At 44.8% G+C, this 26,300-nt stretch overlaps 1 protein-coding gene across 2 annotated transcripts in view; it reads left to right on the top strand.

The window, feature by feature from the left end:
* COG7 (component of oligomeric golgi complex 7) overlaps positions 1-26,300 on the top strand; it is a 78,706-nt gene that overhangs the window by 40,309 nt on the left and 12,097 nt on the right. For both annotated transcript variants that reach the window (XM_059896133.1, XM_059896132.1), the window contains 5 exons: positions 1,458-1,523; positions 7,125-7,311; positions 8,934-9,074; positions 14,929-15,012; positions 18,738-18,852. In XM_059896133.1, the coding sequence (XP_059752116.1) occupies positions 1,458-1,523; positions 7,125-7,311; positions 8,934-9,074; positions 14,929-15,012; positions 18,738-18,852 (593 nt within the window). The remainder of the gene's footprint in view (positions 1-1,457; positions 1,524-7,124; positions 7,312-8,933; positions 9,075-14,928; positions 15,013-18,737; positions 18,853-26,300) is intronic.

Here is a 26,300-nt window from a genome sequence, read left to right as displayed (position 1 = left end):
CGCGCTTCCACTGCAGGGGGCACGGGTTCGATCCCTGGGCGGGGAACTAAGATTCTGCATGCTGCATGGCGCGGCCCAAAAAAAAAAAAAAAAAAAGACGGAAGCTCTGGAAGCACTGGGCCTGCATCGTCCCAAGGCTATGACCTGAAGCCTCGGTTGACTAGGTTTATGTTCTCTGTTGTGCTGTGGTTCTCCCACTCCTGTGAGGTCTAACAACTGTACTATCAGCCTGAGATAAAAAGCGATCTAGAAATTTCTTTTCCTTACAACCATTCTTTGCAGACATACGTTCTGAAAAGGCAAGGTGCTCTCCCCCCACTTACATTTCTTGCCTGACCCCCGGCCTAGGTGGTATGTGCAGAGTGCCCATGGCACATGTGGGTCTCAGTGCAGATCCAGACCCTCCAAAAGCTGTCTTTAATCAGGGTAAACCCAGGGCCTCCCAGGACCATTTGGAGTGTCTCCTCATGGGCTCTGATCTGAACTTTTGTTTTTGATGAAATTTAATGTTCTAGATGCTAATATCCCTTATCAGCTGTGGCAGCTTGGTACACCAGAAAATATGTGCAAGGTTGTTCTCTTGTAACTGAGGTGAGTGGAATATTTCACTTTCCCATAAACCTTTCTTATGATGGAATGCCTAGATATCCTGGTGATGATAGACACTTTTAGAGAAAGTTAAAAGTTAACTAGACCTAAGATGTTTTTAATCCTTGGATTTGTCCTGACATTATAGTTTGGTGTTGAAGGACTCAGTAGCTGGAGTTTGAGGCCTAGCATAAAATTACTTGAAAATTAAAGGATTATTAAATACAGAAATGATCATTCAGGCTTATCTCTGAGAAACAAATGGATTAATCTTCATCTGCCTTTCATGTGATCAGAGAGAAACAATTCTAAGATCAAAACAGTTTTCTCTTCTATGCCTGGCAAATAGCAGGCAGCTCACAAATATTAATGAATTTTGGTTTTTAAATTTTAGATACAAAGAATTTCCAACCCATTTTATTTGTTTGTTTGTTTTGTTTTGTTTTGTTTGTTTTGCTTTTTTGGCCACACTGTGCAGCTTGTGGGATCCTAGTTCCCTGACCAGGGATCGAACCCGTGCTCCCCGCAGTGGAAGCGTGGAGTCTTAACCACGGGACCTCCAGGGAATTCCCTCCAACCCATTTTCTTAAGGACAAAGCCCAAAAGCAACCTCAGTATTTTTGGAAATGTAAAATTATTTGAGATCATGTTGGATAGAATTCTGATATTAGAAGGGACCAGCATTTCCCTTCTACATGAATTACTAATGAATGGGACATTTCAGGTAGGCCCTCAAATGGTTAACTGCTTTCCCACAACCCAGCACACCACCAAAAGGGGTGAATAGTTAGAATTTTTATGAATGGGACAATGTTTGTCCTGCAAATGTCGGCATTCCAGATACTTGAAGTGCTTTTTGTTTTGTTTAGGATAATAGCCACCTGTGGAGAGCTCCTGCGGCAGTGCGGGGACTTTGAGCAGCAGCTAGCCAACAGGTAGGAGAGGGCTGTGGGCCGGTCCCTGGGCTCTCAGCTGTGGGAAACCTTGACAGAGTACGCAGCGCAGTCTGAAGCCACAGAGCTTGAGGACTCTCTGTACCTAGGATACGAGGTGTCAGTATTGTCACCATTTAGCATTTACTGAGCACCTAAAAGGAGCAAGGCTCTGACCTCCTTGGCACATAATTTTACTTAGATATGGAAGTTTCAGCCTAAATGAGGAAGCAGTACGTGTTGTCTCCAAATTATGAGTGGGCAGGGCTCCCACTGCATGTTTGCAAGTCAGTTATTGGGAATGGAACGTTATAGGCGGTGGCGAGGTCCCCTGGGCCAGCCCACAGAATCGGGATGAATCCGGCCAGCCTGCCTTCTGGATTCTGCAGTAGGATTCTGTGCTGCGGAAGCCAGTGTGTGTGTCAAAGGAGGATTTCTGGGGTCAGGCCTAGGAAAGTCCCTCCTGCCCCCTCTCCATTCTGATACCTGCCAGGGCTTTTACACTGCCCCGAAGTGTCCCCATTCGGACCTGTTTTTCCCTCCAAGGGCTTCAAGCTTCCCAAATGCCCTCACTTCTTCAGCGGAATCTCTCATTGCCTTGGTGCAGCTGCTTTCTCTGTTCTGCAGGAATTCAGGGGAAGAAGTCTGTTTCCTAGGCGGTGTTAGGGCCTAGCAGCAGTCCCTTCACCTCTTTCTGGGATCACTCTTTGTTGTCCTAAAGTCACCTCTGCAGGAGGGAATTTCTGGCAGTGGTACAAAGTGAAAAGCAAGCTGAGGCCTCGAGACTGGGTGGGCGGTAGGGCTGAGCTGCCGGGGAAGGTCTCCAGACCGGCCGCGGGGTCAGGGCTCTGAGTTGGTCATTTCTTCTTCTCACCACTCTTTGTCTCCTTTCATTTCTGAACCCACGGGTTGCCTTCAAGTCCCAAAATTTTTCACCATGGTTCTCATTATGGGGAAAGCCTTGCGGGGGCCAGGGGTCGGGGGGCAGGTTGGAATGGGCAGCTGTTGCAGTTCATAATTCCCAAGCAGCCCGGCTTAGAGCTCATGTGGCTTCTTGGAATGAATAAAACCGGAGCACCACAGGCATACAGCGAAGTGTGGATAAATAATATAAATGATGAAGTAGATGCCCCCTTCCTCCCTCCCCACTCCCACACACACTTATGCTCATGTTTATATGCACGTGTGTGCGTACACACACACACACACACACACACACACACACACACACACACACACGGTGAGGGGAGCCTATGGCGGAAGGGTGAGTAGGTCTGGGTTCACAAAGGGCCCCTAAGAAAAGGTGAAAATTTGACATTTATATATTTAAAAGAAAGGCATGTAGCTTATTAGCTTCTTAATTACGGTGGTAATTATAGCCGGGGCCCAGCTCAAAAATTAAAAGTTCACGAGTGTACAAAGTATTAAAAACTGAAAGTCTACTCACCCCAAAAATTCTTGAGAAGAAACGTTAACAGCCCCCCTGCCCCCATCACATTTGTTGAGCTCTGCCGTGAAAGGCTTTACATGAATTAACTCCTTAATCCTCCCAGGGCGTCCAAAGAGATAGGTACTATTCTTACCCCCATTTTTATACATGAGGAGACATTGAGGCCTAGAATTTGGCACCGGTAGTAACTTCTTAAGTAAAAGAAATTATCTGCGGGAAGAGCTGTGTCTGAGGTGATGCCACGAAGAGGCAGTGATCTGAACCTGGGCGTCAGCTGGGTCATCCCGAGTGTGTGAGCATCACCTGCACAGTGTCCTTCCTCACAGATGAGTGTCCGTCCTCAGACTTGGGTTTCTCTGCATATATGTCAGACGACTTTCCATATCAGAACGTGTAGACTTGCCTTAATCTTTTAATGAAGATGAGTATTACATTCTAAAGGGTAAGGAAGGATCTGGTTAAGAAGGTGAATGGGGGTATGACAGATAAAGGGTGAGCCCCTCTAACTGCATTTTGCAGCCCAGAGAGGCTGAGAGGCTGGCCCGAGCTTTGGTGTGAGATGAGAACAGATTGGGTGTATCCAAGGGAGCCTTTTTAAGAGGTGACGTCATTCTGGAAGCACTGAGCCTGGAAAGGGAAAAGAGTAACAGTCATCATCTGTGTTCCCAACAGGGAGCCCATGCATGTGGCTGCCACCTATAAAGCTTAGCTTATCTCCCTGTCAGTTTCACCGGCAGACCCAGACTGCAACTTAGGACCACTCCCCTCAGGTGGCAGAGGCAGTAGCTCGAAACGCTCCAGATTACTTCAGCGACAAGAGTGACATTGGCTACTGGGCTTTTAAGATCACCTGTTTGCAGACAGGGATCGTTTTGTGACTAGTGGGGCGAGTAAAGCAAGGTTGATTTGGGTGTCACCCGAAGGATTTCTCTTGTAACTTGGGTGACATACAGGGAGATTGTCGTGGTTCCTCTATACTTTTATGGTGTCCACCACTTATTTTTGGAACAGTGGTATTTTCACTAGGACAAGGTTTTAGTGGGACAGTTCAGTGGGACAGTGAGGTTTGGGGAATCCAAAATAAATGTCCAGGTTCCTATGGCTGAGGAGTGGGCAGCAGCTTTTCCAGAAAAGGAGATGAGTTGAGGAAGGAGATGGAATTGGGATGTTAGTCCCTCCCTCCTCTGCTCATACTCACTGCCTTCTCCTGGCTCAGCAGGTAGCACAGCACTGGCACCTAACGGACTCTCCTGTTAATCTCTGAGCTTCTGAGGGCAAGCTCTATGTTTAATCATCTGATATCGCCAAGACCTGGCTTAGAGCCCATTGCAATGATGAGAAAACGTTTCTCTTTTTTTTTTTTTTAATTTTTTCTTTATTTTTGGCTGTGTTGGGTCTTCGTTGCTTCGCACGGGCTTTCTCTAGTTGCGGCGACAGGGGGCTACTCTTCCTTGTGGTGCGCGGGCTTCTCATTGCGGTGGCTTCTCTCGTTGTGGAGCACGGGCTCTAGGCGCACGAGCTTCAGTAGTTGCAGCATGCGGGCTCAGTAGTTGTGGCTCGCGGGCTCTAGAGCGCAGGCTCAGTAGTTGTGGCGCACGGGCTTAGTTGCTCCGTGGCATGTGTGATCTTCCTGGACCAGGGATCGAACTGTGTCCCCTGCATTGGCAGATGGATTCTTAACCACTGCGCCACCAGGGAAGTCCTGAGAAAATGTTTCTTAATGAATGAGGAAATCAAGTGTTCATTTTGGTATGGTTTAGTTCTCAATAATAGGAAATACATATAGCGGGAAATCAGATTCTAATGATGAGGTCATCTAATGGTGACTGGATGAAGAGGAAGCTAGGGAAAAATGCCATTAGTTCCTTAGGGTTGGAGCTATATTTATTCCAACATTTAAAAATATTAGATTTGGTTTTTATTGTAGAGCACACTATTGTGACATTTTAAGCTATAAATTTTTAAAAAATTAATTAATTTATTTTTGGCTGCACTGGGTCTTCGTTGCTGTGCGCGGGCTTTCTCTAGTTGCGGCGAGCAGGGGCTACTCTTTGTTGCGGTGCGTGGGCTTCTCACTGAGGTGGCTTCTCTTGTTGCAGAGCACGGGCTCTAGGCGCGCGGGCTTCAGTAGTTGTGGCACATGGGCTCAGCAGTTGCGGCTCGCGGGCTCTAGAGCGCAGGCTCAGTAGTTGTGGCTCATGGGCCTGGTTGCTCCGCGGCATGTAGGATCTTCCCGGACCAGGGCTCAAACCCGTGTCCCCTGCATTGGCAGGAGGACTCCTAACCACTGCTTCACCAGGGAAGTCCCTTAAACTGTAATCTTTAGTACTCAGAACATTCCCAACATAACTGTTTTTCTTCAGCTTGGATGGCAGACTGATGCCACTTGCCCGTGGCAGCCTGAGACTGAGACACGTATTGCAGTAACCCCAAGAAGTAGAGCTGACTTCCCGGAGGGCAGAGACGAAAGCTCAGCTCTCAACTTCCTGCTCACCAAACCCAGGGTCACCTGTCAGTCAAAGAATAATTACGGAGCACCTGCTATGTGCCCAGCACCGTGCTAAGTGCTGGGAATTCAGAGATGAAGACCAGTCTGTGGTTTAGCCTCACCATCTAGTGTGTAAGAGAGGTGAAGGCTGGTGAAGCCAGAAGACAGAGTGCCTGGGGGGAAAGATTGGGCAGAGGAGATGCCCCTGGGACAGGTCCTTGAAGAAGGAGTAGGATTTTTCCAGGTGCACCAAGGAGGGGAGAGCATTTCAGATCACAGGAGCGTGCGAGCAAGACACACAAGGGTGTGAAGCATGGTGTGTGGGCTGGGGGCGGTTAGCATGGTAGCGGGAATGTTTGTAAGGATACGGGGGCTCCAGCGATGGAGGGCGCTGGGGGCCATGCCTAGGCATTTTTAGTTTTATCTTGGGGAGCACTGAAGGATCTTTGGGAAAAAGACAAAATCAGATTTGCCTTTTGGAAAGATCATTCCAGTAACCCTTAGGAGGACAGATTAAATGGAGCGTGGAAGGGAAGGCAACTATGATCCAGACAAGAAATAGTGAAGACTTGGAAGTAAGGCCGCGGCAGGGATAGGCCACAGTTTCACAGAGAAAAGACGCAACCAAAATTACCGGCAGGCGTAACCAACAGGGAAAACTGTAACTTGACCTTAGTGGCAGAGGCAGGTGGCTACTTGTGTCAGTAGTGGTTCCTGAGGAAAGTCCTGTCCCCAGGATTTGTTTGCAAGTACAGGCATTTCTTGACAAGCTCATGGGATTTGTTTTTGAAGAAGTGAGTGCCTACTGGCTGCCATGTCCAAAGTGATCTTTTTTATAAGAAATTATGGTAAAGGAGGCGTTGGGGAAATAGGCACAGTTGGGATGTACTACAGTGTCTAGTCTTCTGGCTACATAGGTTTGTATAATTCTGTACACATTTAAACGTATAGGCTGAATGGTGAAGTTGGGCTAAGGAGGAAACAGAGTGAGGATTTTCAGCATCCGTCAAGGGAGGTCATCCTCGTTGGAGACAGAGATCCTACTCCCCAAGCAGCGCCAGAGGTTGATCATCCCATAGAACCCCCTCCAGGCATTGTTCTTTCTCAGGAAAGCACCGGCCTCTCTCAGTAGATCTCTCTAAACCTCAGAAGTAAACTTTACGGTGCCGATGAACACAAACACCACACGAGCCCAGCGTGTGCGAGAGTGTGAGTCCTGTGGGTAGAGGCGTGCAGCGAGCTGCTGTCACTCTTCTCCAGGGACACTGCCGTGTCTCGTGCCTCTGACTGCGGTGCTGGTGGCTCCCCTGGTTTTGACTATTCCAAAGAGTGATGCTAATATAGCTCATATATAGAAAGTGCACAGTATTCCAGATTGTAGTGAGTTGACAGCTGCCCTGTAGACTGTGCATTATATTAGGAAGATGGCATATTCTGTTAGAGTCAGTGTTAAATAGGAAATAAAAACACCTGGTGTTTACTGTGCACCTGAGGTCCAGCTCCCTCCTAAAGGATCAAGGGCGTCTCCATTTCCTTATAAAATGGACCCTACATCAATCTGCCTCATGAGGATATCCTGGGATTTAGTAAGGAGCAATCTGAATGCTCCAAGAAGAAAATTCCATACAAATAGCTCAGGGCATAATGGTCATCACTGTCATTACAGGATTTTGCCCACAGCTGGGAAGTATCTCTCCGAGTCCTACAGCCCTCGGAGCCTGACCGGTTTTCAGGATGGCATCTTGACAGACAAGAAGAGCTCTGCCAGGAACCCATGGCAAGAATATAATTACCTTCAGAAAGACAGCCCTGCCGGATACGGCAGTTTAATGGAGATACTCTATACCCTCAAGGTAGGACACCTGACTGATGGCATTCTTGCAAATGAAAACTTTCCCCTTGTCACTCACGCTTTCCCTAACCCAGGCTTTCTGCTCCTGTGTGTGGGCCCTGGGCTGTGGCATGCCCTCCCACGTCTCTGTCTCGTTTATGTTGGGGTTTTAAGAAGCTAATCCACTAAACTGGGGTCGAACCAATTGAAACACAGCTGTAGGAGGTGTTGGATAAATGGAGCTTTATTACTGACGAAAGGTAGGCTGGAGAGTGTGGCTCTCGATCTGCAGCCGCAGGAGCTCATTGTTCTCCTCTCCGGAGTTAGACCTGTCAGCAGGATGGGCGGAGCTGGACGGCCCCGGGCCCCCCACGCGGGCACAGCCCCCCGTACTGAGTGGCAGAGAGGGGACCGGAATTCCTGTACTGCCTGGGGGTGAGCAGAACCTGGGAAGGTGGACCCCAACCCAGGAGCCAGGGGAGGAGCAAGGGTGGGGAGGAGCCAGGAGCACCCCTTGAGTGCAGGTTCTTCCCTGCGGCAACACGACAGCGTGGGAATCAGTGTTCCCTCCTGGCTGTTCCTTTGGCTTAAACTCTTCGTTTGTCTACCATAAAATGGCCCTTGACTTTGAGCTTTGGGCCTCTTGGGGCCCAGGGACAGGGGGACCTCCCGACAAACGGAATGAGCCACACGCTCCCTGGGAATGGCCTCAGGGTTCTTAGAGGGCCGCGGCCTCCTTTCCGGAGCCACCCCCCGCCCCCAGTCTGATTTGAACCTCACTCTCTTGGTGATAAGCCAAGGAGGTACGGCTGTTCCCATAGCACCAAATTCTATCTGAAATTATCCTGATGGGCCACGAGCTCTGGAGGTGACCGCACAGTGTGCCTCAGGATGTGTCTGAGGTCTCAGCGTTGCCCTCACAGGGTCTCCCCCATCCCTCTGTACCTTGACCCAGCAACTGGCTGCATTTGAGCTTGACAAACACTTCTTGAAGCCATTCTGCAAGTTCATTCATCCGTGCTTCTGTGATTACGTTAAAGCAACTCTGTTTATCTTTATTGCTGATCTGATTTATGTCTGTTTGTTGTAATCAGTTCATTTATAATAGCAAAACTAAGGTTACATTTTCCACCTCTGTATTTTCTCAGGCTGTTTGGAATACCTCGGGACTCACACAGGTGGTGCATACTCTGGTGTAACAGCCGAGTATAACTGACCTGACCTCACTGGGAATCAGGGCTCTGTCTATCACTCTTGTTTCTACATGACACTTCTGATCATTTTTTCCTTCTTCCTCTATCCCTGAGGGACAGTCACAGGTTAATTTTTCCTAAACTACCAATCCATGAGCTTATATTAGCTTAAATGCATCAGAGTCACCTGGGAAAGTGAATGAAAAATATATCAATAGTTTCCTGGGCTCCAGAACCCCAGTGGATCCAGATTCAGTAGTTCTATGGTAGACCCTGGGTATCTGTAACTCAGTGTGCTCTCCAGGGGGTTCTGGGGCACAGCCAGGTTTGAAACCACTGTAGTAGAGAACCCTCTTACTATTTTCCTTTCAGTGGCTTTTCAAAACGCTCAGCTAATACCTTGGTTGGATTCAGGGCCTAACACCCTGCCTTCTGCATCTTCTTGTCTTAGGAAAAAGGGTCAAGTAACCACAACCTGCTGTCGGCGTCTCGAGCGGCTCTGACTCGGCTTAACCAGCAGGCCCACCAGCTGGCTTTCGATTCCGTCTTCCTGCGCATCAAGCAACAGCTGCTCCTCATTTCCAAGATGGATGTAAGTTTCCCACCAACTGGAAAACGTGCCCCTTCACCCCCCAGCCTAGGCCTAATATCCCCTTCCCCGAGCTTTGGGCGGTGCCCCCTCTGACTCTCCTAGGCTAGAAGTCCACCTGTAGAGTCACTGTTCCCTTGCAACTCATTGCTTAGCGAGACTGTCCTATCTTAATTGTAGTTACTGTGATGCTGTGTTTTCAGACTGTTTCTTGGGATTATTACTATTGCTTGATTAACTTTCACAGCAGCTTAGCTGTGCCCTCTCAGGGAGAAGTAAGGGAGATTATGTGCCACTGGAAAAGTTGGGGCTGGTCAGAGGAGCTAATTGTCTGATGAGGTTGAATTGTTTTCGTGCCAAACATTTGTGGAGACTTGGTTCTGGAACTTTGTTCAGGAGAGCGCCTTATTCGATTTGATCTGGTGTTTTTGAGGAGAGTTTGAAGGGTTCTGCTCTTTTGTATCCTTGATACTCTTGCTATTTGGCAATTCTTAGAACATCTCACTTTCCTTGCCTTGCACACACTTCTCTTTTCTGGTTGTCCTTATTCCTTTTCAAGGAATTGCCTATCAGTCCTGTTTTCTCTACTGGCTCTGACTTTCCCTGGGTCCAGATCTCACGACTTTCCTTTCAGATTTCTGAGACAGTCCCCTGATTAATTTTTCTCACTGACTCCTCAAGTCTATCTGGATTTGGCTTATTTTAAAGATAGTCTTGGGACTTCCCTGGTGGTGCAGTGGTTAAGAATCCTTCTGCCAATGCAGGGGACATGGGTTCGATCCCTGGTCTGGGAAGATCCTACATGCCGCAGAGCAGCTAAGCCCGCGTACCGCAACTACTGAAGCCCACGCACTCTAGGGCCCACGTGCCGCAACTACTGAGCCCGCATGCTGCAACTACTGAAGCCCGTGTGCCTAGAGCCCATGCTCCGCAACAAGAGAAGCCACCTCAATGAGAAGCCCGCGCACCGCAACGAAGAGTAGCCCCCGCTCGCCGCAACTAGAGAAAGCCCACGCGCAGCAGTGAAGACCCAACGTGGCCAAAATAAAACAAAAGAGTAAAGATGGTCTTTTGGGAAAGATCCAGTTATGGGCTTTTACTAACCAAGAGATCCTTTAAGGAAGTCGTTTGCTTTTTGCTGCCCTCTGGAAAGCATACTAGGCCGGGAGCCAAGGGCCACTCGCTTTATTCACCATATGATCTGGTTAGGTCTGTGCGAAATGCCGTGAGATCTACTCCAACCAGATTTTGCACTTCTGGCCTGGCTGGGGCAGGGCTGTGTGTGGGGCTGGTGGTGTGGGGCCCCTGCTGTCACATCCTAGTGGAAGTGTTGTCGATGGAGCTGTTCTGGGCACCGCCCATGCGTGGTCTCGTTGGGTCACACGGCTGAGGCTGTTACCTCCTCTGTGAGCCTCATCTCCGTATCTTTAAAATGGGGATACAGTAATCCTCACCATATGGGTATGTGAGGATTAAGTGAGATTGTGTATATGATAGAATTTAGCACAGCCCCTGTCACAGAGTAGATGCTTAATACGTGGTGGTTTTCTTTTTTTCTGTGATTCTCAAGAGTGATGACAGTTTTTAAAAATAGAAATTACATATATCCATTTTCAGAAATTCAAGCAATATAGGAAAGTACAAAGAAAAAAAGCAGTAAACCCCTTCAAAGTCCCAACGTCCAGAAATCATCAAGCCAGACATCTCTTCCTGCCCACTCACATGTTGAAGGCTGGACGGGCATTGGTAGGGAAATGATCCATAGGAAGAAATGGAATTGTGCTACACATGCTGTTTTTCAAAAAAAAAAAAAAAAATGTGTACAATATAAACGTTATTTGAATTTAACTAGAAAAAGAAGATAAACGAAACCAAAGGAATGGTTGAACTTGAGATAATAGTTTCTTCACCATGAAAGATATCAGTCCCCAGAAGATCTCTTCAAGATTAAGAAAGAAAGATTATGAAAACTGCAGATAGATGGGAGTCATTGGTTTTTGTTAATCATGTTTCTATTTTAGATAGATATTGACATTGATTCGCCTGCCCTGAAAGCCAATGGGATTAGCATTCCTTACATCTCGCATCTTCCTTCCCCAACCTCCCCGGTTTGGTTGTTTTTATTATTTTTATTTTGTCAAAGGTTAACGTCTTGACCTTCTGTTCTGAAACCTTAATTCTGCCAGTTGTTTAGTCTTCTTCTCCACTGAGCCCAGCTCGGTGCTTCCCACCTGTCCTTTGCCCTCTACTTCTGCATTCCACGCTCATTGTTCTGCCCCGGTCCTTGGTTGCCTGATCTCGCCTTCTCATTCAGGCCTCACCACAATGGCTCAGGCGCTGGGAATGGACACAGGCAGCTTTGGCGATTAGGAGGAGTTCTCCCAGAGTGCCAGCCTGAAAGCACACAATACAAAGGCAAACACTTGGGCCTTAAGGATTTGAAAATTAAACCCTGGTCATTAAATGTTTGTTTTTAATGTTTGCTGGTAAATTGTATCTCTCTTGTACATTACAAGAATATAAACCAACACTATATTCCCTTTCAAAATAGATTGTTGAAGTTTACCTGCGTTACCTGGTGACAGATGGTTAGAAAAGGCCCTTAGAAGGAAATTTTAAATTCAAAAATAATCTGCCTCATTTCCCTATTGACCCTCTTCAGGTCCACCCTCTCTGCCTGCTTTTTCAGGCCCTCCCTCATCAGTCCACTCTGTCTCACCCTTATTCCAAAGTACTTTTCCACTCTGGCTCTTCTTTCCCTCTGCCCTCCGCCCGATCACCCTCTGACTTCTCTCCCCCAGCCTCCTCTGTGAAGCCTTCCCAGGGCCTGCAGCCCACGGTGCTGGTCCTTTAGATGCGCTCCGGTGATGTGCTCTTTCCCCACAACTCAGCCCTTGCTCCTGGCCTCCCCTTCTCTGCCTCACTGACCCTCACCACCTCTGCTCCCTCCCTGTGCCCCTCTGTGCCAGGACTTCACCACCAGGTTGTATTGTTCCTTCTTTTTAAATCTGTCTCTGTCTGTTTCCATGGCCACTGCCCTGGTTTGGGATCTCGTCATCTCTGAATTGTTTGCCTTTGTTGCCTTTCATCTTCCTCTCCGCCCACAATCCTTCTCAGAGTTGCTGCATTAATCTTCCTAAAGCATCGCTCTGATTTTGTCTCTCCGCATTCAGATCCCTTACTTGGCTCCCCATAGTCAGTGTGATAATCTATTTTTAAAAACTTTTTACTCTGGAAATTTTCATACATATGCACGAGTAGAGGGAAGAGTGTAATAAACTCTGTGTCCTCCTCACCCTGTTTCATCAATGATCAACTCCTGGCCGTTCTGTTTCATATATACCCCTTATCTAAAATAAGAACTCTAAAAATAATCACAATACCATAATCACCCTTAAAAATACAATTAAAAATAATTCCTTAATATCATCAGTGTTCAAATTTCCAGTTGTCTTATAAGTGTCATGATTTAACTGTTTGAATCAGGATCCAGATTAGTTCTGCACGTTGGGATTGGTGGATGTGTGATGTGTCTTTTACGTCCCTTTTGAACTCTACAGGTTACCTTTCCATCTCTCTCTCTTTCTCTCCCTCCCTCCCTCTCTCCTTCCCTCCCTCTTCTCTCTCTCTCTTTCATTTTCCCTTTTCTTTTTTTTTTTTAAATTAATTTAATCTATTTATTTATTTTTGGTTGTGTCGGGTCTTTGTTGCTGTGCGCGGGCTTTCTCTAGTTGCGATGAGCGGGGGCTACTCTTCGTTGCAGTGCGTGGGCTTCTCATTGCGGCGGCTTCTCTTGATGCAGAGCACAGGCTCTTGGTGCCCGGGCTTCAGGAGTTGTGGCACGAGGGCTTAGTTGCTCTGCGGCATGTGGGATCTTCCTGGACCAGGGCTCGAACCTGTGTCCCCTGCATTGGCAGGCGGATTTTTAACCACTGCACCACCAGGGAAGCCCCGTCATTTTCCCTTTTCTTAGCCTGGTGTTCACAGCTGTGCATTCTCTTTCTAGCCTTCCCTCTCTGCACCTCATGCATCCTGTGGCCGGCCCCTTCTCTAGCCACCCTAGGCTCTTGCTCCTCTGAACTCTTGTATAAAACCTGACTGAGAACTTCTGCCACTGAGAACTCTTGAAGTGGAAGCCTGTGCGTGTGTGTGTGTGTGTGCGTGTGTGTGTAGGTGTAGGGGGTATAGGGTGGGCATGTGTCAGGGGTCTTGGTTCCCCAAGGAGAGCAAGAACCAAGATTGCCAATTCTTTGTCTCCTCCCTACAAAGCCTGGCACAGGGTGCTATGCAGCATGGGCACTCGGTGCACGTGCATGATCGGCGTGTTCCTTCCCCTGGGGTGGGAGTTAACTGAAAAAAAAAGTAGGAAATTTTGAAACAAAAGAGGATTCTCAGAAAACAGCAAGGAGGGCTTCCCTGGTGGTGCAGTGGTTAAGAAGCCTCCTGCTGATGCAGGGGACTCGGGTTCGATCCTTGGTCCGGGAAGATCCCACATGCCACTGAGCCTGTGCACCACAACTACTGAGGCTGTGCTCTAGAGCCCACGAGCCACAACTACTGAGCCCGCATGCCACAACTACTGAAGTGCATGCACCTAGAGCCCGTGCTCTGCAACAAGAGAAGCCACTGCAATGAGGAGCCTGCACACAGCAACAAAGACCCAACACAGCCAAAAATAAAAACAAATAAATAAATACATATATAAAACAAAAACAGCAAGGAGTTTAGAAAACTATAGGGGCAGGGGTGGGGAAGAAAAGGCTTTGTCTAGAGCAGGAAAATTAGAGTCGAGTTGGTGCTAGAGAGTGTGGGGAGGACGGCTGAGGCTTGGCCTGGGCCGGGATCCCAGGGGTGGACACGGTCATGACATTCCCGGAAAGCTCCTTAAAGGATCAAGCAACCAGATCGGGCAACAGGTGGCTGCAGAGAGCAGCTACCACGTGACCTCAGGAGTCACTCCAGGAGTCCAGCCAGAAAGGGCCTTGTTTTCCAGGCTGGCCTTAGGGTGACTCAGGTAAGAATTCAGCAACTAGATTTCTGTGGAAAGCTGTGCCATGCTGATAATTAACCACATGTGTGCTGGTAATTGGCCTAACTCTGTAGGGGAGGCCGGGAAGGCTCCCACAGTGACGTCATAGTCCCATTGAATGATGAAAGAAGACGTGTTGGTGCTGCAGGTCTCCAGACTGGGGGTCCTGAAAAGGACAAAGGGGCTGTTGGTGGGGTTTGGAGGCTCCTTCTCTTCCCTTTCCCTTTGAGTTCTGAATCACATGAGACATAGATCCAGAAAGCAGGTGGAATAAAAGCAGCACCTTTAACTTAGTAAAGCAGTGTTGGTGAATGTGGTTTGGGTATTCCGGCAACCAGACAGGGCTTCCGATTCACATATGGTCTCTGTGGAGGATTTTAGGGGGTCCTGGTCTCTTCAGAGGGCTGGCTGATGACCTGGGAGTTAGTGAGGCTACCTGTGCCAGCAGCTGTTAACCGGTTGCCCTCACCCTGTAGAGAAATTCAGAACAAGAATATCCAACTCTTCCTTTCACGTTCTGAGCGGGTAAACACAGAAGGGATCGGTTCCCATCGAATAGTTGAGTGGAGAAGGTGGGATTTCCTGCTTTATGGATCTGAAGGGATGCAGCGAGAGAGAGGATTACTTTCTCTGTGGCGGGCTTCAAGGTGATGCCTTAAAGAAGAGAAATCCCTGGTGTGCCACGTGGTGATGATTCCCAAGGCCAGCTCTGAGCAGAGATAGTGCCTGTGGTGATGCTGCGTTCTTCATGTAGTTTCCAGCACGTGGTGCTTTCGCGTGCTGCCTGGGTGCTGTGACATTGACTGTTTCCTCTCCTTCCTCCCTTAGAGCTGGAACACCGCCGGCATTGGAGAAACCCTGACCGATGACCTGCCCACCTTCAGTCTCACTCCTCTCGAGTACATCAGCAACGTAAGAGCCTCTGTGCGCTTTTCTCTGCGCCGGTCACGGCATCTGAGACCTTGTCTTGTCTGGCCCTTCTGGGTAAAGTGGTCCTTGCTGCATCAGTTCTGTCTGGACCTTTGCTTTTGGATAGTCCCCATCCATATCCAGGACTTTAAGGAAATGCGGTTGATTTCCTTAAATCAGCTGATGAAACACATGCTGATTTCAAAGCCTAACACATTCCCGCCCCTCCCCGATCCCTCTCAATGTGAGGTGTGGCCAGTGCCTGAGGGCATCAGGGTGTGAGTCCAGCTCCATTGCTCTTGAATGTCAGTGAGCATAGGAAGTGCTGTACAGGAACGATAGACCCCAACTGTGTCTTCCTCACACTATGGGGGAGTTCTGCAGTTTTCAGGGGTGATTTTGAGATAGGTGATTTCTGCCTTGAGCTCTCACTTTAGAATCCACCCCTGTGTAAGTTATGACTGTTGTAATAGATACGAAGGAATTTTATTTTATTTTTAAAAATATTTATTTATTTATTTTGGCTGCGCTGGGCCTTAGTTGCGGCATGCGGGATCTTTGTTACAGCATGCGGGATCTTTAGTTGTGACATGTGGGCTCTTAGTTGCGGCATGCGGGCTCCTTAGTTGCGGCATGCGAACTCTTAGTTGCAGCATGCATGCGGAATCTAGTTCCCTGACCAGGGATCGAACCCGGGCCCCCTGCATTGGGAGCGTGGAGTCTTACCCACTGGACCACCAGGGAGGCCCCTGCAAAGGAATTTTAGAAGTAAATATTGTACAGTTAGAGGAAGTGTGTGTGATCCCACTGGTGGGTAGCAAGGAGGATGGCTTTCCTCTCTCTGTTCACTGAGCAAGTCCAAAACGGCAGTTGTTTTCCTCTGTTTTTCAGGGCATTATTCAATACCCTGGACGGAACTAAAAATGTTGGTTGATCTTTACAACCAATGAGAATAATCTTATTTTTAGAATTGAGACATGTGTATTGCAATCGAAATTGATTCCAGAAACGATGTTGCGCAGAAGGAACTCGAGAGGCTATCGAGTTGATTTTAAACACAGAGGAGTAAGGAAGGCGAGGGGGCGTTCGCAGGCCAGGGCTCTTTCCCACCGGCTGCCGCTCGTCCGCCCCCAGGTAGGCATCGTCCTCATGAGGTCATCTTCTGATGACCTCAGCTCAGGAAGTGAATATCTACTGAGTATGTACTGTGTGCAGGGGCAGTGCTAGGCTCTTATCGGTGCCGTGAGATAGTGTGCAGTATAGAGCGAATCAACAACTTTGTGAGCCGGTTGGCGGCAGCCGTGTTTTGTGGTCAGAAGCACCAAGGCTCTGGGGGATGGGAGTGGGGCAGGGAAGCCACTCATTCAGCAGTCGCTCTGTTAGGATGCCCGGTGCTTTATGTGTGTCTCACGCAGTATTAGTTTCATCTTTGCCACAGCCCTCTGAAGTAAGTATGAGATCACCCTCATTTCCGAGATGGCGAAACCAAGGCCCCGACAGATTAAGGAAGTTGCCCAACGTCACACAGTGGTAGAGCCAAAACTCAAACCCAGGTCCTTCTGACCACAGAGCTGTTCACTTTTCCTGAGTCACTGCGCTTACCCAGCCAGGATATCAAGGAGTATTTATTGAATATGGGAGAATAGTAGACAAACATCTACAGGTGTGATGGTGAGCATCCCTTCCCACACTGATTTCCAAGAAATAAACATAGACAGAACTCCCAAGAAAAACTTGGCATTGTGGAATCTCTCTAGAAACCACAACAATCCCCACAGTCTAAGGCCGATTCATTCAAGTTTGAGATGTCAGATTATTGAAAATTTGCACCTAACCGACGCTTTGCCTTGCTGGTGAATGCCCTCACCCACGCAGGACTGTGTGAGCATTATAAGGGGATGAAATAGGAGAAAATCCTTTGAAGAAATAAAACAACATAGATGCAAGGCATATTGATGATGATTCTTTATTTCAAGTAAAACTGGGCTTGTGGATTTAGCCAAGAGGTTATGGCTACGGATGAAAGGGATACCAAATACAGGAATATGCCTGTGGTCTCTGCACATAGTAGGTATTCAGGAAGTGCTTGCTGAGTGGAATTACAACAGAGAAATTCTAACCCCAGAAGTCAGCATCCTTCTCTTCCTCCAGCCTTGGGGAAAAATGATGAATTTGTTGCCATTTCAAGCTGAAATGTACAGTGGTTGTGGTTATTAGTGACATAAGTGACCACTTGTCTAGTTTGAGTGTTTCACTTACTAAGTAAATGAAAGGAAAAGGTGCTGATTTTTTTTTTTTTTTAATGAAACTCTCTAGGAGTTAAGCCAGCATTTTATTTATTTATTTATTTATGGCTGTGTTGGGTCTTCATTTCTGTGCGAGGGCTTTCTCTAGTTGCGGCAAGTGGGGCCACTCTTCATTGCGGTGCATGGGCTTTCACCATCGCGGCCTCTCTTGTTGCGGGGCACAGGCTCCAGACGCGCAGGCTCAGTAGTTGTGGCTCACGGGCCTAGTTGCTCCGCGGCATATGGAATCTTCCCAGACCAGGGCGCGAACCCGCATCCCCTGCATTGGCAGGCAGACTCTTAACCACTGCGCCACCAGGGAAGCCCTGATTTTTTTCATTTTACCATCTATGTACATACCGCTTTAAAGGGAGACTAAACACAATTTTTCGTTAGCACGATGGGCCACATTAAGTGTTTGGAGATGAAGGTGTAATCATCCTGTAGTTCTCTGGGCTGGTAGATTTTGGGAGTCTGTCTTAACTTCTGGACACCTGCTGCCATATAGGCGTATGTAAGGCCAGATCGAGAAGATCTTTCTCTAATAGTCCTTGGACTTTTAGCTTGCAGAATCAGTATCAACTCTAAGTTGGAATGAATGTGTGAAATCAATATGGAGCCAAAAAAATCAACAACAGGCTCCAGTACCTTTTTAAGAAAATATATATTACGTTGTCATAACCTGAAAATCAGCCTCATTTTGAAATGACACATATACTTACCTTAAAATACTAAACAGTTGTGAGTTGTAATAGAAATAGGTGTCTAAAATGTATCCATGATGACAGTCTGTGTATCTGACAAACACATGACAAATCCTGAATTACCCATGGGCTCATCCCAAATGTCTTGTAACCCTGCCTTTGCGATTCCTCACCAACCAAGAAGGTTTATTTTCTAGAGTTTGTATTATGAAAATATACAGTTTTCCCTCCAAATTAATTTATAATTATAAACTGCTTTTTTCCCCAACAAAATTCCTTCCTTCGCCTGGTTAAATCACTTAGAAGGAAGAGACCCAGATCCAAATCCAGAAGACAGGATTGAAATTCTTGCTTGACCATGCACTTGTTGACATTAGCATCTTACTGGTTTTTCATCTATGAACAGTAATAATAACTTATATTTACACAAGTGCTTTAAATTGTGCAAAGCACTCCAGTATCCATTACTCATTTGAGGTAGAGCTCGCACTGAATGCATTCCAAAAATACTGAGGCCATGAGTGAGAAGGATGAATCTATGATCTATGTGCAAACTACCGGTGACTTTTTTTCAGATGTTGCCTCACCAGTGTTACCACACACTGGAAAGATCACTGGAGCTGCTGCAGGGTCTTGCAGTTTTGTCTGTCCACCATTTGCCTTCACATAAATGTACTGCATGAAATAATTACCGCCGCATGTGTCAACGTTGGGCTGACAGTGCTTTCTTTTGTTTCAGATCGGGCAGTATATCATGTCCCTCCCCTTGAACCTTGAGCCATTCGTGACTCAGGAGGACTCAGCCCTAGAGCTGGCTTTGCACGCTGGAAAGCTGCCGTTTCCTCCTGAGCAAGGTAAGAGAGACCTGCAGGAAAGAGAGCGGCGGGCTTGGATGTGATCGCATGCCCCTTGTAACACCTTACCCTCATCATACCCGTCCTCCACACTCGCACTGAAATAGTTGTCAAAGTGTACAGTCGTGGCTGAGAAAGATTGGGGTTCTCTTTTTGCACCCTCTGAGGGACTTCTGCGGGACAGAGTGGATTAGGGAGGGCTCACTGTATGCAGGGCATCCCTGGGGAACTCCCCCAGTGCCGTCAGTTGGGAGGTGGTGGCAGGTGGGCCTGGGGTCGTAGGCGTTCATTGGTGATAGAAGGGAGGTCACAGGGCAAGGGGCCCACCAGGTGTTTTCTCTCTCTCTGCTCCCCCTCTGTGTGGGCCACCTGTCAAGTAAAGTGGCACCTCATAAGAAGAGTTTTTCTTGTCAAGACAATAATAAACTCTTCAGGGTAGAGGTTAACACTTCTGTCCAAATGCCTCTGGCTGTAGTGAGCTTCCAACTCCCCAAGGCTCGTGGGTCTCTAAACTGGCAAGGTAAAAAAATACAATACGTTAACACTTTTCCTTTTTCTCATTGTCTGGGCCTGACAGGTTTGAACAGGGACCACATACTCTCTGATCCAAAATCATCTTATCCCTAACATTGGGCATTATAGGCCTCCCTCTGTAATACTGAATAGACAGAAAAAAAATCACTTGGTATATAAAGGATTCAGCAGCTCAAGAGAAGGTACCACACTGAAAATAAAATCACATCGAAAGGTTAAAAATAAAGGGTGGCTAAAAGGCATCTCATGTAAATTCAAATAAAAAGAAAACAAGATGACTGCATCACTATTAAAGAAGTTGAATCAAATCAAAAGATAATAAATGAGACTAAATGATTCTTTATGTCAATAACAGGTGGATTCCACGGTGAACCTGTAGTAGTCAGGTACCCTTTTGTGGCCAGTAACACAGCACTGAAGTATATAAAGAAGAAGCTGGCAGACGTATAATGACAAAACCACATTAGTACTGAGAAAATCTTGTACCTCTCGTTTAGGCTTTGACAGATCAAAAAGGAAAATTAACGAGAAGAAAAGAGGAATTGTTCCATATAATCAGCACATTTGATTGAATCAATATGTCAAGATTTTTATCCCACAGAGAATAGGCATAGTTGTCAAATTTCCATAAACTGTTTGCAAAAGTAATACAAATAAAATCTCCATAAGCTTCATAGGATTATAAATATTAATGGTACTTACATAATTTTTGAAAAAAAAATTCTATTTAAAATTCAGATTTAAAATGTGAAACCTGCTAAGCTAAACTATGAGTGACTATTAATAATCTTCATGATAGGGAAGGGAAGACTTTTTTGAAATGAAAGATAGAAACTGTAAAGGAGGGGACTTTCCTGGTGGTCCAGTGGCTAAGACTCCACGCTCCCAATGCAGGGGGCCCGGGTTTGATCCCTGGTCAGGGAACTAGATCCCACATGCCACAACTAAAGAGCCCGCATGCTGCAACTAAGATCCCGCGTGCCGCAACTAAGACCCGGTGCAGCCAAATAAATAAATAAATATTAAAAAAAAAAAGAAACTGTAAAGGAAATTGAAAGATAAATGATAAACTGGAAAAAAATAGGAACATATATGATAGATGATGGTTAATATCCTCATTTTATAAAAGTTCTTACAAGTCAGTAAGAAAAAGATGAACACCCACGGAAAAATAAGTAAACAACATGAAGGCATTCAGATAAGCTAAAACATAAAGAAATGTTTTAACTTTAGTAATCCTCAAAGAGCTGCAAATGAAAGTAGGATGGATCATTTTACAACCTATCAAATTGACTATATATACATGCGTATATTTTATTTTATTTTATTTTTATTTATTTTTAAAATAAATTTAATTAATTAATTAATTTATTTATTTATTTTGGCTGTGTTGGGTCTTTGTTGCTGCACGCGGGCTTTCTCTAGTTGTGGCGAGCGGGAGCTACTCTTCTTTGCGGTGCGCGGGCTTCCCATTGCGGTGGCTTCTCTTGTTGTGGAGCATGGGCTCTAGGCACACGGGCTTCAGTAGCTGTGGCACACAGGCTCAGTAGTTGTGGCACACAGGCCCTAGAGCACAGGCTCCGTAGTTGTGGCACACGGGCTTAGTTGCCCTGTGGCATGTGGGATCTTCCCAGACCAGGGCTTGAACCTGTGTCCCCTGCATTGGCAGGCGGATTCTTAACCACTGCGCCACCAGGGAAGCCCCATGCATATATTTTTTAAGTGTTTATGCTTAATATTGGCAAGATGGAGGAAAACAGTTTAAATTGTACAGTTTGAATTTCTGAAGGGCTATTTGACATAAGATCAAAGACCTTAGAGATGTGCATACCTTTTAGATTGGATATTCTACTGCTAGATAATTATGCTAATAAAATAACCTTGAGTGTAACTCCATGAATGTTCATCCCAGCATTGTTTATAAATGCAAAACATTAAAAAGAAAAATAAATGTGAAACTCTAGAAATTTTGATTAAACTGTTTTTGTACATCCGTATAGTTATATACAGCCATTAAAATATTATAAAAAATATTTAATGACATACATATATTCTCAGCATATTGAGTGTGAAGAATGGTTATAAAATAATATATGCAGTATGAGTCCATTTAAAAAAAACCCGCTGTGCATGTAAGCACAAGGAGAAGAGACTAGGGGACTTTCCTGACAATCCAGTGGTTAGGACTCTGAGCTTTCACTGCCGAGAGCATGGCTTTGATCCCTGGTCGGTTGGGGAAGTAAGATGCCACAAGCTGCACGGCAAGGCCAAAAAAAAAAAAAAGACTAGAGAACGTTCACACCACTATCAATTGGTATATCCACTTTGGAAACAGTTTGGCATTTTCTAGTAAAAGTGACAGTGTGCATACCCTCTGGCCTATCAGTTTTACTCCCAGATATATATCCTAGAACCTCTTCTGTGTGTGCCCCCCACATATATTTATAAGGATATTTGTGGTGACGTGGTAATAGCCCCAAAACTGGAAGTAACCTGAATGTCCACCAACAGTAAAGTGGACACCTACGTTATGGTACAGTCATGGGATGAAATAGTATGCAGTATTAAAAGTGAACAAGCTACAGCTATACATAATGACATGGATGATTCTCACAGTCACATGATTGAGCAAAAGAAATAAGACAGAAAGAATCTGAACAGCCAAAGTTAGAAGGCTTGCTGGGGGTTGCATACCTGGGGAGAGGCTGCAGAGTGGGGTACCTGGGATCCTGCTGCGTGTGCTTGGAGGGGCATGTGAGAGCTTTGGGGTACCGGCAGTGGCCTTTTTCTTGAACATAGAGGTGATTGCATTGGCATTGGCTTTATAGTTGTTCTGTAAAACATGTAATGTGTTTTATACATTCTACCAGGTGTATGGTATATCTCATGATTTAAACAAAGGAAAAAGCCAAAGATAAGACCCTAGGAGAAAAAATCGATAAAGGTTGTCTGGAGGGTGGTTTCTATCCAGAGTTAAAGTAAACCCATCCTTTTTGATCCAGCAGTTCTTCTTTTAGATGCCCATTCAAGAGAAATCCATGCTTATGTGCCCACGGAGGTGCATATGAGGTGGTTCATTGCAGAATTGTTTGTAATAGCAAAAAATTAGAAAACCCAAATGTCTGTTACTCAGGGAGTAGGTAGGTATATTGTGATGTATCCATAATGGAGAAAATTTCTCTTTGATTTTCTTTATAAGAGGTAGAACTATTTGAACTTAGAGATAAGATCTTCAGAAATATGGATCTTACATTGTTAAGACAAAAAAGCAAGATACAAAATAATACATACAATATTATTTATGTTTTGAAAAAGCCCCACCCTGTGTATTTCTGTACATACATATGCACATAAAAGCATTGAAAATAGGTCTGGCAGAACACGTACCAAACTGGTATCAGTGGCCACCTCTGGGCAGGGAAGTGGCAGCAGAGATGTGAAGTATGGTTAGTTTTTACTCATGATATTTATGTACTGTCTGAAATTTTAAAATTAGAATATATTTCTTTATTGTATGTTAAAAATATATGTAAACTACAATGCTAGTAATAGTTATTGAAGGGTAATGAGTTTATGTGAGTTTTTTTAATTCAATTTTTCTATATATGTATTTATTGATATAATATTAATATATTAGTTTCAGGTATGCAACATAATAATCTGATATATGTATACACTACAAAGTGATCCCCACAAGAAGTCTAGTTACCATCTGTCACCATACAGTTGACCCCCTTCACCCTTTTTGCCTCCTCCCTTAATTCTCTTCCCCTGTGATAACCACCAATCTGTTCTCTGTATCTATGAGTTTTGTTTTGTTTCATTTGTTCGTTTGTTTTGATTTTCAGATTCCATATATAAGTGAAATCATACAGTATTGGTCTTTCTCTGACTGACTTATTTCACTTAGCATAATACCCTCAGGGTCCATCCGTGTTGTTGAAATTGACAAGATTTCTCTCTTTTTTATGGCTGAATAGTATTCCATTGTGTATATATACCACATCTTATTTATCCATTCATCCATTGATGGACATTTAGGTTGTTTCCATATCTTGGCTATTGTAAATAATGCTGTGATGAACATAGGGGTGTGTATGTCTTTTTGAATTTGTTTTTGTTTTCTTTGGATAAATACCCAGAAGTGGAATATCTGGGTCATATGGTGGTTCTATTTTTAATTTTTTGAGGGACCTCCATACTGTTTTCCATGGTAGCTGCAGTAATTTACATTCCCACCAACAGTGTATGATGAGGGTTCCTTTCTTTCTACAACCAAAACTTGTTATTTCTTGTCTTATTGATAGTAGCCATTCTGACAGGTGTGAGATGATATTTCATTGTGGTTTTGATTAACATCTCCTTGATTATTACTGATGTTGAGCATCTTTTAGTGTGCCTGTTGGCCATCTGTATGTCTTCTTTGGAAAAATGTCTGTTCAGCTCCTCTGCCCATTTTTTAATCAGATTGTTGTTTTTTGTTATTGAGTTGTATGAGTTCTTTATATATTTTGGATATTAGCCCCTTATTGATTATATGATTTGCAAATACAGTAGTGCCCCCTTATCCACAGGGGATGTGTTCCAAGACTGCCAATGGATGCCTGAAACTATGGATAGTACTGAACCCTGTATATACTGTGTTTTCTCCTATACTAATGGGTGGGTGGTATATACAGTAACAATACACCGGACAAAGGGATGACTCATGTCCCAGGCGGGACAGGGTGGGGCAGGGTGGGACAGGGTGAGATTTCATCATGCTACTTAGTGCATTTTAAAGCTTGCTATATGAATTGGTTTTTTCTGGAATTTTCCATTTACTATTTTTGGACTGTAGTTGACTTTAGGTAACTGAAACCTCAAAAAGCAAAACCACAGACAAGGGGGGACTACTGTATCTTCTTCCATTCAGTAGGTTGGCTTTTTGTTCTGTTGATGGTTTCCTTTGCTGTACAGGAGCTTTTTATTTATTTATTTATTTTAAAAATTTATTTATTTATTTTATTTATTTATTTTTGACTGTGTTGGGTCTTCGTTGCTGTGCGTGGGCTTTCTGTAGCTGTGGCAACTGGGGACTACTCTTCGTTGCAGTGTGCAGGCCTCTCATTGTTGTGGCTTCTCTGTTGTGGAGCACGGGCTCTAGGCACATGGGCTTCAGTAGTTATGGCTCATGGGCTCTAGAGCGCAGGCTCAGTAGTTGTGGCACATGGGCTTAATTGCTCCACAGCATGTGGGATCTTCCTGGACCAGGGCTCAAACCCATGTCCCCTGCATTGGCAGGCAGATTCTTAACCACTGCACCACCAGGGAAGCCCCCAGGAACTTTTTAGTTTGATGTAGTTCATTTGTTTATTTTTTCTTTTGTTGCCATTGCCTCTGGAGTCAGATTCCAAAAAATATTGCTAAGAACAATGTCAAGGAGCTTACTGCCTAGGTATTCTATGGTTTTTGGTTTTACGTTCAAGTCTTTAATCCATTTTGAGTTAATTTTTGTATATGATGTAAGACAGTGGTCCAGTTTCATTCTTTTGCATGTGGTTGTCCAGTTTTGCCAACACCGTTTATTGAAGAGGCTGTCCTGTCCACTTTGTATATTTTTGCTTCCTTTGTCACAAATTAATTGACCATATATGTGTGGGTTTATTTCTGGGCTCTGTAATCTGTTATATTGATCTATGTGTTTTTATGCCAATACCATACCGTTTTGATTACTATAGCTTTGTAATATAGTTTGAAATCAGGGAGTGTGATATCTCCAGCTTTGTTCTTCTTTCTCAAGATTGCTTTGGTTATTTAGGGTCTTTTGTGGTTCCATACAAATTTTATAATTATTTGTTCTAATTATGTGAAAAATACCATTGAAATTTTGATAGAGATTGCATTGAATCTGTAGATTGCTTTGGGTAGTATGGGCATTTTAACAATATTAATTCTTCCAGTCCATGACCATGGAATATCTGTTCATTTATTTGTGTCTTTTTAAATTTCTTCCATCAGTGTCTTACAGTTTTCAGTATACAGGTGGTTCACTTCCTTGGTTAAATTTACTCCTGGGTATTTTTCTTTTTGATGCAATTGTAAATGGGATTGCTTTGCTGATTTCCCTTTCTGATAGTTTGTTATTAGTGTACAGAAACCCAATCAATATTCTGTATATTGATTTTATATCCTGCAACTTTACTGAATTCATTCATTAGTTCTAAGAGTTTTTTGCTGGAGTCTTTTAACGTTTTCTATATGTAGAATCGTGTCATCTGCAAATAGTGATGGTTTTACTTCTTCCTTTCCTATTTGGATGCCTTTTATTTCTTTTTCTCGCCTAATTACCATGATTAGGACTACCAATACTAAGTTGAATAAAAGTGGCAAGAGTGGGCATCCTTGTCTTGTTCCTGATCTTAGAGGAGAAACTTTCAGCTTTTCATCAGTGAGTATGATGTTAGCTGTGGGGTTGTCATATACGGCCCTTATTATGTTGAGGTACTCACTCTATACTTACTTTGTTGAGAGTTTTTATCGTAAATGGATGTTGAATTTTGTCAAATGTCAATTGAGATGATCCTATGATTTTTATCCTTCATTTTGTCAATGTGGTATATCACATTGATTTGTGAATATTGTATCCCTGGGATAAATCCTGCTTGATCATGGTGTATGATCTTTTTAATGTATCGTTGAATTTCGTTTGCTAATATTTTGTTGAGAATTTTTGCATCTGTGTTCATCAGGGATATTGGCCTGTAGTTTTATTTTTTTGTGGTGTCTTTTCTGGTTTTGGTATCAGAGTAATGCTATTCTTACAAATGAAGTTTGGAAATGTTCCCCCCTCTTCAGTTTTTTGGAAGAGTTTGAGATGGATATGTATTATATCTTCTTTGAATGTTTGGTAGAATTCATCAGTGAAGCTGTGT

The sequence above is a fragment of the Balaenoptera ricei genome, chromosome 15 (assembly GCF_028023285.1).
Source record: "Balaenoptera ricei isolate mBalRic1 chromosome 15, mBalRic1.hap2, whole genome shotgun sequence".
NCBI lineage: Eukaryota > Metazoa > Chordata > Mammalia > Artiodactyla > Balaenopteridae > Balaenoptera > Balaenoptera ricei.
The sequence above is the reverse complement of the archived record's forward strand: the minus strand, read 5'-3'. Positions and strand labels throughout refer to the sequence as shown.